This window comes from Pelecanus crispus, chromosome 6 (genome assembly GCF_030463565.1).
Source record: "Pelecanus crispus isolate bPelCri1 chromosome 6, bPelCri1.pri, whole genome shotgun sequence".
Taxonomy (NCBI): domain Eukaryota; kingdom Metazoa; phylum Chordata; class Aves; order Pelecaniformes; family Pelecanidae; genus Pelecanus; species Pelecanus crispus.
Window position 1 is genome coordinate 69,152,782 of NC_134648.1, and position 18,782 is coordinate 69,171,563.

At 46.8% G+C, this 18,782-nt stretch overlaps 1 protein-coding gene across 1 annotated transcript in view; it reads left to right on the forward strand.

The window, feature by feature from the left end:
- Nucleotides 1–18,782, forward strand: part of ARMH4 (armadillo like helical domain containing 4) — a 64,226-nt gene that overhangs the window by 3,046 nt on the left and 42,398 nt on the right. Inside the window, exons 2-4 of the mRNA XM_075713184.1 lie at nt 244–456; nt 1,742–1,960; nt 17,371–17,622. Coding sequence (XP_075569299.1) covers nt 244–456; nt 1,742–1,960; nt 17,371–17,622 — 684 coding nt within the window. The remainder of the gene's footprint in view (nt 1–243; nt 457–1,741; nt 1,961–17,370; nt 17,623–18,782) is intronic.

Below are 18,782 nucleotides of genomic sequence, written 5' to 3' on the forward strand. Positions count from 1 at the left end.
CCCATATGGGTCTGCTTGTCCCTAAGAGACAATTAAGAAAACGAGGACTGATTTTCTGCTGCTTTCACTCCTGTTATGCACAGTCTTACATCTCTCTCTTTGCTGGACTGCCCTGATGATACTTGGCTGGACCTGCTGCTTGCACTGTAGCTCTGGAAATGCTAATGCATGGGGTTATGTTACTTCAAATGTCTGCTCTGTGGCTGTCCTGCAAGTTGGTACTGACACGTGTTCCTGCTGTAGGTGTTACTCAGGAGGTGACAACGGTTGCCCAGGAGGCTGATGCTGCTGCGCCAGTTGTGACACTGGTGCCTGGTGCTACCCGGGGAACAGGAGCTGCAAGCCTGCTGCAGGAAAACAGCGGGGAGGACACCCAGATGCTGACTGCTCCTGGTGCCACCCAGGTGCTGGTGGCAGCTGGTACTTCCTCTGCAGCGAACGCTCCAGATGTAGAAGGTAGGGTTCTGCTTCAAGGACTGCAGGTTCATGTCCACACCAGATGAGATGGTACATCTGAAGCAAATATCAATGCTTGAATGCTGAAGTCTCAACACACAGCATCTGTATTTGAAGTGACTTTTTTTCTAGCCTTCTGCAGGCTGCCTCTAGCCCTGGGCTGCCACTGCTTTCTGCCTGTGCTGCCAGGTACTCCACATTGAAATATGCCAGCATATGGGGTTTTTTGCCCCATATAACAGTGAAGTAGAGATTTAAAAAAAAAAACCAAACCAACCCAAAAAACCAAACCACCCCAAACCAAACAAAACCCCCATGTCCATCCTTGCTAGCAAGTTGACTTTTAGCCTTAGATGTTTAAGCCAGTTCCTGTTCATGGAGGGAGAGCTCTTACTGCTGGAGCCAAAGGCAGTCACAGGTTGCTGGTGCTTAGTGTGAAGGACTGAAAAGTTTCATTGGGGTGATGTGGGAGCAGTGTGAGGTGGGGGGATTGTGTAGGGGGTGTGTGACCCTCTTGCAAGACTCTGGGAATCCCTTGGGTGTGGAAGCCTGTATTGATAGTCGCTTCTATTGAGGAATGGTGAGTTCTTGCTTCTTGGGTTGATGTAACTCATACAGAAATGCTGTAAGCAGTTGTGTTCATCCAGCTGCTGCCTACTGGCTCAATGTCACCTTGGCAGGTACATGTAGGAGCCTGTTGTATTGACAGGAGTGTAGCAAGGGTTCCCTTAGCACAAAGCTGACTCTGAGGTGGAGTGTATTTCTGTAGTAGTAGGTTCCACTGTAATGAAACTGCTGGGCAGCTTTTTTAGTCTTATATTGCAGGGCATCAAAAGAAAAAAAAAAACCAAACTATTTGCATTGTGTCCCTTAATTTCAGGTCCCTTTGTAGGGGAGAGAAGTCTCTTCTGGCAGTTTCCACTAATTAATTTGCTTCTGGGATTTAATTATAAATTCAACTCATTTTTATCTTTGCAATAAACAATTAGATTTGTGAGTTCAGATCTCAACCAGTGTCTCAGTGCTCTGATCTTGCTATGGAGTAGTGACTAGCAGTCCTCAAAGCAATGGAAGTAAAACCTACCTGAGTTCTCATTAAGGGGAACCTTCTGTGCTGGCTGTCCTGGAAGAGAAGCATTCATTACAGCAGAGTCACACATCTTCAAAGAGGCAAGAGTTTAATAACTTGGAGTGGAAGAAGTTAAGTTTTCATTAAGGAGTTAGTTCTTAAATGGTGGGTTTTTTAATATTGTGCCAAACTTCTGCTGCTTCCTGTCTTGTGTAGATCTCACAGATGTGGTCCTGGTCACCAGTGAGAAGGCTGTTCCAGCTCCTGGTGGATTGTCTGCTACCCAGTCTGAACAGACAGAGGAGCCATCCAGCAAAACTGTGGCTGTGGTAACTCCAGCATCTATGGCGTCTTCTGTCAGGAGGACAGCTCTTCCACCTGTGAGGAAGATCAGTACAGCTGTGACCTATGGGCTGGACCGTCTGGAGTCAGAAGGTACCACTGATGCCAAGGCTAAGAGGCAGGCAGTTTCATGTGTAGTGGCACGCTGGCCTTGACACTGAGCTCCTCAATTTGTCTGTTTGGCATGCGGCTATGTGCATATGTTATTGTTGCTAATAAAGTTGTTGAACAACCTGTCCCCTTCTAGGAGGTACAGGAAGCAAGCAGTGAACAGTGTCATAGAGGATGCTTGAAATTCAGGTGGCTGTGGTGGGAGGGATGAGGTTTTCCCTTGGAGAGGGAGCAGCAGTGGTATTGCTGTTGCAATAGAGTCTGGCTCTATGCACCTGTAACCGCTGGTGTGTGCATTGATTGCAGACCCTCTGTACCAGGTGACACTCATGGGAACATGTTCAGACAGCTGGAGAGCCCTTGCCACCCTACTGCTGAAATTCTCACCATGTGCAATGCAGGGGGATGTTCAGTATGAGATGGATACCTCAGTGTCCAGCTGGCTGAAACCTTGCCAGGACAAGTGATGCCCTATTTACACTCCCTGTGTGACACTGCTGGGAGAGGCAAAGGATGCATCTCTTCTGAGATGGCCTTCTGACTCAATGCTACCTGCTAAGCTGTTCTCCCATCACTGGCTCCTCCAGCCTTGCCTCACCCCCTGGGCTCCCTTCTCTTAAACTTCTTCTGCCTGCTGCCAGTCTTGGAGTCTGTTCCCTGGCTGCCTTCAGACAGTTGAAACCCAGTGGTGCAAATTCTGTCTGGGCAAACACCTGTTGAGAGGTTTAGGTGAAGTGGATCCTGTTCTGGAGTTGGCCTGCAGCTCAGATTGGATATCTCTTCAGCTTGCCCATGATCTTTCTGCAGAGAATTGTTTCACTTCTTCCTCTTTCTCCTACTCTGCTCGCTCATCCATCCAGTTTTGTACTCCAGTGTCTGGACTGACACCACCTGGCAGGGATTAATCTTTCTATGTGTTTTGCTCCCTTCCTTTATCTTGACCTTCTCTTGCCTTCGTATTTTACTGCAAAGGTTGGCAGCCCTCCAGGGGTGGCATGCCAGATGGTATTTTTCTTCTGATTAGAGGTGGGGTGCCATAGACAACAGCTAATCAGCATCTTTTCTCTGCATGAAGCAATAACTCTCACTCCTGTTAAGTTTAGAGGGCGGCAGAAGCTGGGAGCCCTCCCCACTGCATGTGCGAGGTGCTGCAGCTCCTGCCCTCTGTCAGGCTTGCTGCTTGCTTTGAAGCCTGCCATGAGCTCTCTGGGCCTCCAGCTACAGCCCTCAACCCTTTGCCAGGATGAATCTTGCATGTGTCTGGCCATGCAAGGATGTAGTGCTGATGATGGGAGAGCGGCAGCAGGGGAAGAAGGGCATGTGTTGGGGGAAAACCTGGTCTTTTAGGCTGGGAAATAAGGTCTCTGCTTAGCAAGAGTAGTATGATTCAGGAGGCTAAACTGTTTCTGAGCCTTCTGGGATCTCCTTTTATCTTCCTGTGCAGAAAGCCAGGCTTCTAGAGGGATTTCTGTTTCAGCTGAGCATGGGTCTCTTGCTATTTAATGAGACTTTCTGCATAGGCATTTAAAAAACATCTTTCTGCTCTGACGTAGGCCTGCTGCAACTTTCTTGGGTTCCTACTGAGCTTTCGTGCAACAACAGGCCTGTTTTCTCTGCTCTTGAATATGCTCTGAGCTCCTCTAAGGGCAAATGTGGGCTGTAGCTAGGACCAGCTTTCCTAAATGATGATGACTCAAGTAGAAGGCTGTAGGTTTCTTGGCTCTGGTGTATGGCTCTGCGGGTGCCTGTCATCCAAGGGATGTGGTGCTCTGTGGTGTGCTTCTGTGGCTTTGACAACTGGCACAGCTTTTGTGGTCTAAATCCCTTCTGATCAACCTAGACCTTAGCGCAGAGAGCCAGACTTTCCCTTGGTGTTAGGGATCACCAATCCATGCCTTGTAAAATGGAACAAATACCACTTGGGGATAGGCTTTCTGCCTGGGGATGCTACTGCCCCAGTTAAGCACAAAGGAAGCTTTTGAGCTGCAGCTCTGCTTTTAATATCTTTTTCTCTGTGTAATGGCAGTTAGGGGGTACCACATCCTCATGGTGGAGTGCCATTTGTAAGCTTGGTTTCTGTTCCCCCAAAACTACAGTTCCTAGTGCTTACTCCAGGATATCTAGATGGTGCCAGATCCAAATGTTTGGGAGTGCTTTGCTATAAAAGCCACACTGAGCTCCAGCCCAGGGTGCTCAAGCTCTTGGGGGGATACAAGGTCAGACATGACTGCTGTTGCAGGCATATGCTGGAGTCCCTAATAAGGGATCCTGGCCCCTTGAGCAAGGCACAGCCTCCCCACACCAGTGCAAGGAGCCGAGTGAGCTCTGCTGCCTTCAGTGGGGTCTTGCTGACTTGCCTCACTGGGGGCCTGGCTCATCATTAAATATAAACCCCTGCTGTTCAGCTAGCTCTGTTTCTTGGGGACCATCTGTGCCAAACTGCCTGCAGTTAATTGCATAGTATAATCACCTACCTGGCTTGGATGCAAAGCTGTTTTAAAAATCAAATTGCACAGGCAAACATGAGGTGCTTTGAATATGTCTCCAGATGAGCTTATCCTCCTCTGTAGTGGACTCTGGAGAGATTAGCTGGGTAATGAATGTCTTCCTACCTTGACTCTGTGGTGATACTTGGTTCTACTTGCCCTTCCTAGTCAGAAAAATCCTATAAAGGGATTATAGGATATGGGGACAGGACACAGCAGAGGATGAGGCCTACTTGTCTGGGAGAATTAATTATGTATTTTGTTCCTGTGACCAGAATTTAGGTGCCTCTAGCAAGCTAAATGCTGCAGCTTTCTCTGTAGGGCTTCTAGGGTCTGAAGAGATATAATCTAGTTCAGCTTTCCTACTCAGGACCACTGTGTAAGCCTTGCAGCACACTTTGAAAAGTGGCTCTTTTAAAAGAAACCATGTTCCTTTTGGCTCTTTTAAAAGAAACCATGTTCCTTTTGGACTAGATTCCTCTGCTGTACCATCTGCCATGGTAGGCATGGGTAGAGATGGCTGCACTCCTTCAGCATGGCAGCATTTGGCAGGTATAACTTCCCAAAGGGCAGGTAGCCTTCACCTTTCCTCTTCTGCAAGAGCCTTGTAGTGTTTAGTTGAAACCTGGTAGACAGCACAACAGCAGCTGGCTCTTCTTGGCTGCTCCTCAAGCAGCTCCTCTTACTGTTCCATATGGGATGTGATCCAGGAATGCACTGTGGCTAAGCAGAAGGTAGGTTAGTGCACTTCCTAAGAAGACCTTGAAGGTCATGTCATCCTTGCATGCTAATACTAAACCAGTAGTTAGTACAGAACTAGCCTGCTGCCAGGAGTGATGCCTCACCCATCACAGCCTGGGTCACAGGCCAGTTCAGTGTGGACAGCTTACAGCACCATTGCCTGTGGCTGTTGGCAAGGGTGGGTCTGTATCTGTCAATGTAGACTCAAGGTTTGGTTTTCTTGTGTGCCACCACCCTGCCTGGACAGCAAAAATTCAGCTGGAATCACAGAGCAGTTTGGGTTGGAAGGGACCTTTAGAGGCCACCCAGCCCAACCCCCTGCAGCAAGCAGGGACATCTCCAACCAGACCAGGGTGCTCAGAGCCCCGTCCAACCTGACCGGGAATGTTTCCAGGGATGGGGCATCGACCACCTCTCTGGGCAACCTGTGCCAGTGCCTCACCACCCTCATTGTAAAAAAAAAAAAAAAAAAATCTTCCTTATATCCAGTCTAAATCTGCCCTCTTTTTAGTTTAAAACCATCACCCCTTGTCCTGTGACAACAGGCCTTGCTAAAAAGCTTGCCCCCACCCTTCCTATGGCCCCCTCTCAGCACTGCCAGGCTGCACTCAGGTCTCCCCGCAGCCCCCTCCTCTCCAGGCTGAGCACCCCCAGCTCCCCCAGCCTGGCCCTGCAGCAGAGGGGCTCCAGCCCTCGGATCATTTTTGTGGCCTCCTCTGGACCCGCTCCAACAGCTCCATGTCTGTCCTGTGCTGAGGGCTCCAGAGCTGGATGCCATGCTCCATGTTGTACTAAATGGCTGGAGATGGTGATTGTGGAGCAAGGCACATGGGGTAGAGAATGGGAAGATGTCTCAGCATTCACCAAACCGTGCTAAGATTAACCTTCTCTGACATGTAGGGCAGATGCTGTTGTGTTAACCTTCCAAGGCTGCCCAGATGCAGCCATAACAGCTGCCTCTTGATGTACCTGTGTTTTGACCTGCAAATCTGTAGAAGCCCTTCAGTGATCGGACCCCCATATGCTGCCCTTGCTGCATCCAAACTCATCAGGAAAACAGTTTAAGCTCAGTGCTACCCACTCGCCGCAGCTGAGTAAGCTCCAACTTGACCCACTTCAGCATTAACTTGAGATTTAGAGACTGTTTACTTGTGGTGGTGATTTTTTGGGGTGGAGGGAAGAACAAATCTGGATCTTGCTACTCTAGTATAGGGTTTTTGAAGATAACTAAAAAGGATATTATTTGGTGTTTCTGATTTGCCTATCCTATGTTTTTGTGTATGCCCCTTCCACTGCCCTGAAAAAAAAAATCCCAAACTGCTCTGCAACAGTGTGTAAGCCCTAAGGCTGGTTCCTGTTCAGTCATCTAGGCTTGCTTCAAGCTATTGCTGGGGGTGAGCTGCTTACACGGTTCAGCTGTCATGTAGGCTGCTGGATGTGGAGGGTGCTTAGAGCTTTATAAAAGCAGGGGATGCTCTACATGTTGTATGGTGTCAGGAACAGTCAATAGCTCTATGAAAATGGGCAACTTAAATTCAGCTGCTCTAGAGGGAGGAGATCTGAGCTGTGTAGCTCTTGAATGTGAAGTGCTCCTCGTTAATCAGGATGGGTCTCAACCTGCAGCTGGCAGAATCCTGCTCTTTAGGGTGGGGGGGTTGGAAAGGCAGGGTCAGATGTCTGCTGCCTAGGACAGCCTGTTGCTGTTTCCAGTACTGTGCCTGGTGAGCTGGTGTGTCCCCACCTAATGCACCATTTGGCTGTGGAGAGGCCCCTCAATGATGCTGAAATGTGGCTGGCACTGTCCTTGGGATCAGCAGATCCAGTGTCCTGTAGTCATGGGCCACCTCCCTTCTGAACCTTTGTTGCAGGCTTTGCTGCATTTGCTTTGCCTACTGCATTAAAATCTGTTCCAGAACAGTGCCAGTATGAAGCTTTAGGCTTTCTGTCCTTAACCTATTAGTGATATTTTAATACCTACTTGTGTCTGGGTTTAAACAGTTCCTATTGTTCTTTGCTGACCTGCATACTCGTTTACCCTTCCAAGGAAACTGTAGCTTAACTAATTTCTGCAAGAAGAGCTCTCCTAGTCATCTTCACCATTCTCTGCCTGTTTCCTGTGCTTCATCTTGTTGTTCTTGTGCACAGTCATCTAAGCTGTATTTCATACTTCAGAAGTGAAGGCAGTGGTTGCCTTTTTTCAGAAAATACTTTAGAACTTGTAGCCATTTACATAACTTTATAAAAGACCCTTCAAATAGTCCTTTCTTCTGAGCTGTGTCATGGTACAAGGAGCCTTCTTTTTTTGGATGTGGAGACTGTTTTTGCTGGAAATCAAGTCTCTGGGATTGCTATTTGGACCCTGACTGTATGGATTAAGACCAGCCTCATTAAATCTCTGCAACCCCATTAAAAATTTAAATGAGGTTGCAGGGGTGTAAATAAGACAGACACTTAGCCCAGCATGGTTAATTAGCCGGATACTATAATTCCTCACCAGCTCTTTGGATATCAGCTAAATTGGCAAGGAACAGAAGATTTAAAACAAAGCACAAGCAAAATTAATTATTAAATGTTCTTGGTACACACTTTTGTCTTGCTTTCAGTTTATTGCTACCACTGAAATGGGAACTGCTGTCCCTCTGGTGCAGGTTGACCTCCATGTTCTTCACAGTAGATGGTAGTTCATCCCCGATTCTCCTCCTTTGTAGCAGAAAACTGTAAGAAGAAAAAAATGACAGGATTTTTCATAAAAAAAAAAAGTTGTTTTTCTTTCTTTTCCTGAACATGTTTGACCAAAGACAACATCTCTGCTGCTAAATCTGGTGGTGACTTGTTCTGTTTCATGAAAGCCATCTGAGTTGTGGAAAGAGGGGTGTGGAGGGTGATCGAGCCCTTAATGAGTTGGGAGCTTGTGGGTGAACAGCTAAGAGGGTGTTAGTGAGTTCAAGGCTCCCTGAGAAGAGGTGCGAGGAAATTGTTGTCAGGTTAATGGTTGGACTGGATGATCCTAAAGGTCTTTTCCAACCTAAATGATTCTATGAAATTCCTGCTGCGTGCAGCCAGTGTGCTGAGCTCAGCCTTGTGGGTGCTTCCCTGCAAAGGGAGGCAGAACGTGGTCTGGCCACCCTGCTCCACTACAGATGCGCTGGCAGCTCTGATGAAACTAAAACCACATGATCTCTCAAGGGGCAGAGTATGCCGAATGAGAGCTGTATCTTAAATACCGTATCTGTTGTGCTTTGTGATCTCCATCAGCAACTGCTGCAAGAATCTCTAGGAGTGGTTTAAAGCATCATTGCTTTGTCTTTCCCAGCTTTCCCAGATGTCTGGGCAGCTGCTTTCTGGGCAGAGGTGAGCTGCACAGCTGGTTTACACTTGGTTTTTGGGAGGGGAAGGAATCCTCTCTAAGTAACCTCGTTCTTTTTGATGTTCTGGCACTGTTCTGCCTCCAGCAGGTTAGATGATATTTCCTAGTCTGACTCGCTGGTTGCTGTTCTAGCCAGGCTGTGCTTGAATTTTTAACTGTATCCAACTTCTCATTTGTCCAAAAAAATTAGAGTTCACTTTAATATTACTTTAATGTTGTAGCTTTCCTATGCTTATCTTCAAGCTTGAGCAAAACCAACAGAAGCCCCCTACAGTTGCTATTGAAAGGTAATTGGACTGCATGGGTGAAAGTTTTTAATGAGTTTTTGTTTGTTTTAATCTGCGGATTAAGCAGTTCACCCTTGCGGCTCTAGGGAGGTGGATTTAGATAAGCAGGTATGCGGCAGTTTCTTCTGAAGGCTCTGCAAGGAGCATTTTTGTCTGGAGCTGCTGATGGCTGGGGCCCATGTGGGGGATAGTGTTGCTCATGGGTCTTCTCTGGGGAGCTTTGGGCATCAGGGCGAACCACCCTGCAAATTAGTTTAGCATTTTCATTTCTGCTTTTCTGCTTCCTGCCCTGTGCGGGTGGGATGCTGTCCCTCTTGCTGATCTGACACAGGGTGCAGTGACTAGACCACTGGCTTTTTACCTCCTCTTCTGGGAAGAGTCATAGGCTTTTTTTTCCCCTTTTTGTGTTGTTTTTTTTTTCCTTAATAACAAGTTGTCTTTAAATGGGGGGAGATCTTGTGGTGTATATCCTCCTGGCTGACATCGACACTTCAGGCCATGTGGGTGCAAGGACATGCCAGCAGTGTCGTTCTGAACCTCTTCATGAAGATACCCTGGGGAGAAGTGCTGCCCTTGACTGAAGGACGGTGAAGGCTGTGGAAGGGTGATCAAGGACTTAGAAGCATGAGCTCTGACTAGAAGTGAGCTGAGTGGGCTTGCAGTCATCCTCCCTTCTGGCACCTGATAGGACTTGAGCTGAAACCTTGGTACCTTGGAGACTGTTGCCCATCATAACAGATCCACCTCCTAATCTACGCCATCTGTGATGGATCCATATTGGGTTTGTCTAGAAAATAAAGCTTAAATCAAATATTTCCCTAACTCTTGGGCTGTTGGTTGTTCCTTTCCCAGGCAGTGTGATTGAATTGGATACTTCTGAAGAGACACCATCAAACAACTTTTTGCAAGACAAAATGGAATTAACAGCTCTGCTGGGGCTTATTTTTTTTGTGATTGGAAAAAAGTACCATGCCTGCAGCCCTTTTCATGTGACAGCATTTTGTTGAGAGAAGTAAACTCTGTATCTGCCTTCATCTGTCTTGTTCTGCCCTGTCCACTTACAGGTCATGGTCGTTAAATCTGGACTGATTTGAATACCCTCACTTGATAAATCACCTCTTTCTTGTTTTTTTTACATGGGTTAGTTCAACAACTGCATACCTCGTGTCAGAAGAGCTGTTCTGCAGCAAACTAGGGAGCCAACTTGTTATAGTCTGTACTGTGTATTTTGCAGCATTCTGGTTTTTTTTTCCCTGTTAAAATAGCCTTGTGTTGCTAAACCTACTCTCTAGCCTGGCTCAGTGTGAAAGCAATTTTGTGGTGAATGCTGCTGGAAACGCAGCTCTTGAATGATTGTTTCTGATCTTAATGCAGAAGCAGACCTGTGGTCCCTGCTGGAATATCTTTTTTGGATCCCCTGTGACAAGCAATGAGCCAGGACTAAGAAGCAAGTGTGAATCCCCTCAGATTTGTGGGGAGGTAGGTTAGGATCAGAATCCAAATTTCTCCTTGTACTGTCTTTGCAATGTCGAAGAGCCCTCTGCTGGGAAGTGGCTTCTGCAGCACTTGGGCTTTGGCAAGCAGAGGCTGAAGACTTTCTGCAGCTCAAACATCACCTCAGCTCTGCTGCCAGGGTACGTTCCCTCTCCTAGATGGGGCAAGGATTTTCCTCTGTTCCAGAGAAGCTTTGGACATCTCATTTCTCTTCTCTTAAAACTTATATGGGTTATCTTCCTTTGCGTGGTAGGATCTCACCCAATGGATGTGTTCTTCCCAGTAGTCCCTTTCCTTGGCTCTACACAATAGGCCAGATGCTGATACTTCCCATGAGAGGCCATGCTTGATTTGGCTCCCCTTCCAGAGTAAAGCATTTAAGACTATGTTCATGCAACACAGTCTGCAAACACCCCAGGTAGCTTCGCAGTGAACGTGGCTGGGCTTAGCTCAACTCATCAGTATGGGGGTTTTACCCTGATGATTTTGCATAGCTTCTGCGCCCACTGCTTGCTTGGGTATCTCGACCCACCATGGTACAGCACTCTGTCTGGAAAGCTGTCTGCACATGATGAGAGCCCATCTACATTCCTACCAGCTGTCTCCTTCCAAGCTGTCACAAGCAATTGTTCTTGGCAGCATTTTGGAGATGTCGGATGGTGACATTATTACTGATCATGTGAAAGCAACAGATTAATAGTATGAGAGTTGTCCTAGAAAGGCCTTCCTGCCTTGATAGCTGTGATTGTAAAAGCAATGCAGAAAATGAACCTCACTGCCTCTTCTTCCTGTTCTCGCAAGAGAAGGTAGTTGCGGATCCCCATCCCTAATCCTGTCATTATTTACACTCCTCTACTTCCTATGCTGTATGTGCACATGGGTGACCGAGGCCCAGTGCTGCTGTATGGGTGTGAAGTGGAAAAAGATAAGCTGTGGGGTGTGTGGTGGACAAGACATGTCAGTCTGCCCCGCTGCCTTTTTCCACTGTGAGTGGCTCCAGTACACACAGGAGGAAAAGAAATTGCCTCCTTAGTTAGATGCACGGCCCATCTGTGAAATGGGTGTTATTCTTCTCACCCTGGTGCAGCTTCCCTGGGAGAGGTTGGGACTGATTTCACATCATTCCTGATTTCATACTGCAGAAGAGTTATAGCAGGGGGCACAAATTAATACATGACTGCTCCTGTAGCTTGCCCTGTCCAGCTTTTTGAGGTCTGTAATTTAACACTTATGAATCCCCTTGCTCTGTTTCACGTAGCTTTGACCAAAACATTGCCTTAAGAGGCACCATCGTGATACTTCTTAGGTAGCTAGGTTGGTGTCTGTGGGGCTGTTGCAGGGATCAAAGCAGACCCTGAGTCTTCTGCCATGTTTTGGCCAGCCAAAACTTCTTGAAAAGTAGAATTTTGCTCAACAGCATGTGAACCCAAGCTTTCCCAGTCACAGTGCAGTTGGGTGTCATCGTGCTCTATAGAGCTCTCCTTTCCTTCATGGGCACGTTATTATGCAGGTAGGTTCTAGATCTGCACTCTCTGCAGCCGTCGCTCAGCTTGTACAGGAGAGGTCTTGGCGTACTGCATCTCCCTGAAGTCAAGTGAAGAGTGGGCTCACCACTGGAAACCAATTAGCTGGTTAATCACAGCTGGGCACTCATCAGGTGCTCCAAGGCATTCAGACCTTACAGTGCTGGGTACCGTATAAAATGACAGCTTAGACCATCATGAAGCACAACGTTCCTGTCTAGACATCACTGTCTTCTGAGTTTGGTGTGAGGGAGCCTGGGAAGGGAAAGGACAGAGCAAATGAGAACTCTGGGTTTTGTCCTGCAACCTCCTTTTTATTTTTTTTTTTTTCAGTTTGTGACTGTGAGTGAATCTATCACCTTCTAATGAGAGACTCTTGCAGCTCAGGGCACAGCACGCTATTTCTCTCGTGTGCTAAACCTGACAAATGATGGTTTCTTGAATCTTGTGAGGAATAAAATGTGTTTGCAAATGTTAATGGAAAATATCTAAAGACGTGAAACATCCCACATCAGTGAAGGTTTCTTTGACTGAAAACAGAGGCCCCCATCTAACTCCGCTGCCTTCAGCAAGGTTATGACAACAGTGGCTCCAGCTCGTTACATGCCATTATACCAAAACAACTTTCTTCATTGCTGTCGCAGCCCATCTGTAGCACGTTCCTGATGGCGGCGTTTGCACCGAGCACTGCACCAAGTGCCTTGCTGGTGCTGCTTGCCCATGGCGTGGGCTTACAGTCTCTGCCCCATGCTAATAGCAGCGCTGCAAGTAATTCGGATTTCCTCCTGCTCAGGCGGAGTGTGGGTTTCTGCAGCTGTGTGAAGTCCGGAGAGAAGCGTGAAGCCTGACGGAAGCCATCTATGAGGAATGGGTTGTCGGTACTTTGAGCTGCCAGGAGGAAGAGCTGGTCCTGTGATCCCTTTCCCCGCAGCGCGGGATGGTCCGGAGGGGCCAAGGTCCCTCTTTGCAGCTGATTTGCGAGGGCCCTGCTGCCATCGTGGGCTGAGGCTTTTACTTGCGGGATGCTGGCTGCTGTCCAGCTGCTTTGGAACCTACTGACTGTGGGTTTGTGCTGGGTCAGGGAGATGCCTCTCGAAGGAGGGGTGAGGTGGTCTTATCTCTCTCTGCTGGCCACAAAAGTCATCACGTGTATGTACGTTTTTGTGGTGAAAAACCTTTTTCTGAAAAAAGCATAGGGAGCTTTTGCCACCCTGAAATAGCAAATCCCATCCTACCGATATGGCTAATGGATCAGTCCAGAGCTCCATGGTAAAGCCCAACCCTTGCCATCTCTGGTTACTATTAATAAACCTGGGAACCCCCCCAAACTCTGCTAAAAATCTGTTATTTTGTCTCAGACTTGTTTTCTTGGTGCTCTCCTATAGCTTCTCCAAACCTGAAAATTTGAATGCCTGTTACAAGGTTGTCAGGTCCTTCAAAACTAAGATCTTTGACATGTGAACTAGGAATCTCATTTTCCAGGGGATTCCTGCTGCTCGTGTCTGTCTTAGGTTGTACCATTGTCACAGCAGGGAGCTGTTAAGTATCTTGATTTTTTTTTTCTTTCCTGTTTCAATGCAGGCAAAGCAGAGCCTACTTTGCAGAATACAGTGCTTATTTAGTTTGTCAGACAGTGGCAGATTTTGGATTTCCTCACTCTTAGAGATGAGTCTTTAACTCTGCCCTAGACTGTTGCATTACCCTAACTGCAGTAGAAAATACGAACGTCTGCTTGGACTGTAAGTGTTTCAGTGCTGAAGTCTCCTGGTGTCACCAGGAGAGGAGACAGGATACCATCGCTCCTTGATAGGTCCACGTGGCATGTCACAAGCAAGAGCTAGGATTCGGTGTGTGCAAACAGAATAACAGGATCAGCTTATATATAACACAGGAAGACGTATAGAGCAAGGATGGCTGACAGCAGAAACTGCTGTAGGTGCTGTGTACCTGCCTGCTTCAGTGAGCGAGAGGCGCTCAGAATCGTTTAGGTTGGAAAAGACCTTTAAGATCATCCAGTCCACTCTCAGATGTTCAGAAATGCTCCTACAGCTGGGCTCTAGGTGAATGCCTGATTTGGGTAGACTCATGTCTGTGGCTAAGAAAACTTAATACTTGCAATTTTTTTGGTTGGAGACTAGTGCGTTGACCATGAGAGACTAGCATTTCATTATATGTTTATCTTGCTTCTTTTGTACGATGAATCTTAGCCAAAACTGAAGAGTATATACAAAGCATGATACACAAAATAATTCACAGTGGGCAGCAAATGCACATGAAAATCCAAATGCTTTCTGAATCTGCTGAGCTTTGCACTTTCTGTCCTTGCTACTTTCAGTCTCTTCTGCTTCTTTTCTTTCAACCTGCTGCTGAGGCCTCTGAGAGGCCAAAAAGTGCTGATTTATGATAATAAATGTGAGTTTTGTAAAAGGCTCATGTGAAGCGCAAACCTCCAGCTTGAGGTTCGGCTGTGTGATGCTTGCTTCTATTTTCCATCTTATGAGACCACCAACTGTTATGTGCATCTTGCCCACAGCTGCCAGGCTCCTGTTGTACCTGTGCTCCTGAAATACAACATTTGTGAAGTTTGTAATTTTTTCTGAAGTGTAGCTTCCTCCTTGTGACCACCAAGTGGTGCTCTGCACTGCACCTTGCAGCAAGGCAGGCTGTTGGTATTTTGGGATGAGGGGATAAAAAGCTGTTTTCAGAAGTAGGAATGAGCTATAGAGGAGGAGGAAACAAGTTAAGAGCCCTTTCTTTTCCCCTTACAGTGGCTGTGCTACAAGGACTACATTATTCACATCTTTATGCTGTGGCTGCGTGATGATTGATGTAGCTTGGTGATGATCAGACGTGATAAGTAGTGTTGGCACTTTCAATTTGGGTATTCAGCTTGGCTGCCTGCTAGACTTTGGAGGTACAGAGATGGCTATCTGCTGCTTCAAAACTAGATCCTGGCAGGTGTCTCTGATTTGGCTTGCTAAAATCGCAAGAAGCTTCTAAAAACCTTGTCCCAAACTAGTTTTTCAGAGATAAATATCTGATCTCTGTTTTTTCTTGGCTGCTTTTTCACCCAGTCCATCTAGGGAAAACCTCTGGTCATGTTCCTTCTCTCCAGTGTGCTAGCTCTTTAGTGTCTTTGCTATTAAAGTTTGTAAATGTTTATAGCTGTGTTGCTCTCAGCAGAGGTAAAAGACCTACATTAACTTGTGTTTGCAGGTGCTGTGGTTTAAATTTAATTTCCTGCAAGCACTCTCTAGGTGCCATTCTCAGGTTTACAGAAGCTGTGTGTTTTGTATGAAAACATGCGGTTTGATAGAGAAAATTCTTATGTTGATTTGAAATGACGGGCACATTATAAGACAGAAACTGCCTATAAAATGTAATGGGAATTTAAGGGGCTAACTACATCCCCGTAAGCTCCATTAGATGCTCTGTGTGGTATAATTGTTTGCAGGAGCGATCATTCCTTTCCAGGTACCGAAAGCCACGCTATAGCAGGATGATGCAGCTAAATTCAAACAGCGGCTCATTTGTATGAAATGCAGGGCTAGAACTGAAAGGTGGCAAGCAAGATTGTCTTGTCTGGTGAGCTGGAAAAAACATGTAGTGTTTTAAAGCAAATCCTTGAATTAGAAGGAAAGGAGATGCCATGTAACAGCACAGTGAATGCCGTGGTTTTATAATGTGCACTGATTTCTCTAGGTATTCCAAGCTGTGAAGTAGAGGCCAAAGGAAGGAGGCCAGCTCCCCCCAGTTAATTCAGGTTAGATAGCCACCAACTAAGTAACTTCCCCAAAGTTCCGCAGTTTGTTTCTTGGGTGTTTTGTGGAACAGCTGTGCGGGAGTGCCATTGCACCCCACAGCAGAAAGGAGAAGAGCGAAGCATCACCTGCTTTACTTACAGCAGGTAGGATATGTGAAGCCCTCAGGTGTGCTACCTCACCTGCTCCGTCTTATTGCAGTGTCTGCAATAAGAGGTACAACTCCAACAGAAATAAAGGGGTATCTAGATAACAAATGTTGATTTTGCTGGATCATTAGTTTTTAACATGGTCTTAGACCCTCGGCTGAACCAGCTGCTCAGATGCAGGGTGATGGGCTCTCCCAGTCTGAGTGCATCAGGAGGAAGTTTTTCTACAAGGCTGAGCAGAGCTGCATGTAAATTAGATAAAGTGCATAAATATTATGTTTTAGCTTCTGTCTTTGAAAAAACTAACCATCGGAAATTCAAAGCGTGTCATTATTCCAGATACTAGCTTTTCATGGTGGGTAGCTCCATTAGTAGCTATTAAATAGCTCAGATGAAATTTCTGGCTCAGGAAGTCCTTGAGTCTTTGATAACTAAGAGCTGGGAAGAGAGACTGTGGGAAGGCGGGCTCTGTGTGTGCCCTGCTCTAGTCTCTCTTCAGCATCTGCGGCTAGTTGGGGTCAGGAATAGGGTGTGGGCAGAAAGGGCCTTTGGTTTGATCCAGTATGGTCATTCTTGTGTTGCCATTTTAGATTCTAGCAACGAAATATGGCTTGAATATTTATCTCTCCATATGTTAACAATACAGTCAGCTTTGGAATAAGAAGGTGTCGTGGTTTAGCCCCAGCCAGCAACTAAGCACCACGCAGCCGCTCGCTCACTCCCCCTGCCCCGATGGGATGGGAGAGAGAATCGGAGGAGTAAGAGTGAGAAACACTCCTGGCTTGAGATAAGAACAGTTTAATAATTATAATAAAGTAAAAAACCAGGACAGAAGGGTATCTGCTCTAGTGGAGAATCCACAGGGATTTCCTCAGCGTCACATTTATCTGCTCTCACGTGAAGTGCTGGCTGCGCTGCCTTCTTTCCAATACTGAGTTAAGTCTTCCTTGGTCATACCTTTGTCTGGTGTAAATCTGTTGTGACAGGAGTGCCGGTATAAACCTGCTGAGGATCACTACCATCACCACTGTTCTCCCGCACCCAAGAGCCAATCTGCCAGCACGCATCAAAGCGAGATGCTTTTTATGGAGGAGGAGCCACATCAGACTAATTGGGCTGGAAAAAAGTGTTCTTTCCAGAGCTGGGAAAGGCCTAATAAAAGTTAAGAATAGAACCAACCTATTGCTGCCTCCAAGATTGGAAATCAGGGAAATAGTTCTCACTTGAGCTGAAATTAATTGAGCAGAGCGCGCTCTAGTTATATATACTCAGGTATTTGTACACATGCACATGCTTGTTTGTACTCGCCTATTAGGAAGCAAAATAACAGTATTTCCCACTAATGCATTTGACAGTCTAAGGCAACATCTCGTCGTTACTTAGCAACTTCAAACTGTGGTGAGTTCTTCCAAATTAACCCCTTTGGGTGTCTTTCCTGTTAGAAAAGAGGCACAAATTCATTCAGCTGGTCTGCCGCTAGAGAAGTGGTATCAGCTGGCTGTCTTGGTGCTCACCTATAGAGATGTATGAACCTTCTGTCTTGTGGGATCTTTCCTGATGTTGCTTTTCTGTCTCCCTGGCTAGAGGGTGAGGAAGAGGAAGAGGATGAAGAGGAGGAGGAAGAAGAAGAGGAGGAGGAGGAAGATGAGGAGGACAAAGACCTAGATTCAATGGATGAAAGCATGGAGGGTGACACGGAGCTACCAGGTTTCACACTTCCAGGCGAGACCTCGCAGGAGCCTATAGCTGGCCTGGAAAACCCTGTGGCCCAGCTGGCTGGGGTGTCCTACCAGGTTCCCGACACCATCGAGTGGGAGCAGCAGAACCAGGGTCTGGGTAAGAGAAAAAGCACCTTCTTCCTTTACCCCTACAGAGGACACGTCTCCTGCTCTTCACTTTGCATGGGACAGCCCCTCGTGCCAGGGAGTCTCACGGGTTGGCTCTCAAGCTAAACACAGAGCAGGTTCATTTCTGAGGAAACCCCATCCCTCAGTGACGACTGGTTGAACTGGGATGGGTCCCAGGCAGCGTGACCTGAGTTTTCATTTTGGGAAAAGCTGCTCTGAATACTCCAGACGTGCTCCTTCTTTCCCAGAGCTCAGTGTCGCCTTACTCTGAGGGTGGGCAAATAAATACTTCTCAGGTGAGGGGAAATTTCAGTGTCCTTTGCCTGCAGCGGGTTGGTGCAGGGATATACATCCTGGGGCGACAATGCGAGTAGGGTGGTTGGGCAGTTGCTCATCAGCCCATTTGCTGCTTCAGCAGCGTTCCTGTAAGTGCCGCTTTTCTGGCATTTTTAAGGGGTGTATGGTCTAGCCATGGGACCCTATGGTGGCAGTGTTAAGCAAAGCAAAACTTCAAGGCCTCTATAAAGCTTTATACAGTTTATTTCCCCTGTACGTATAGGTCCCCCTGTATGTATAGGTCCTGTGTTTTATGACTGGACTAATTTATTCCACCTAGGAATAGCTTACCAGTGTTTATATGTGTGATGTCCATCTGATGCAAGTCAAAGCTGATGTGGGACAAGGTGGAGTTTAGAAGGGAACTGGCCCAGCTTGGCTCAGGGCACTGGGATCTTTTCCCAGCATACTCAGTTTCCAAGCCAAGCCCCACCAAAAGCAGTAGGAACCTTTCAGGTGAATTGGTGGGAGCTGAACCATGTCTGTACACGTCTATACTCTGTCTGACTATTAGGGAACTAGCTGTTTGGAGAAGCTCATCAAATAAAGAAACCCCGAAACTCTTTTATATGTTGTGTTATAAGAACTATCACTTCCCCTGGATGTTTAATTTTGATTTAACCTGGCAGTTCTCCCCCTGTAATGCTGTTTCTAGCCTGCTTTAGCATTGTTAGCTTCCTTTGAATTGAATCAAAAAGCGTATTTCAAGAACTCCGTGGCAGTTCTTGAGGGAATCTTTGAGGGCAGATTGAGTTTGCATCGGGTCTGATATCTCCCTGTCCCACTAGCTCTTGCTTGAAAATCATTGTATTG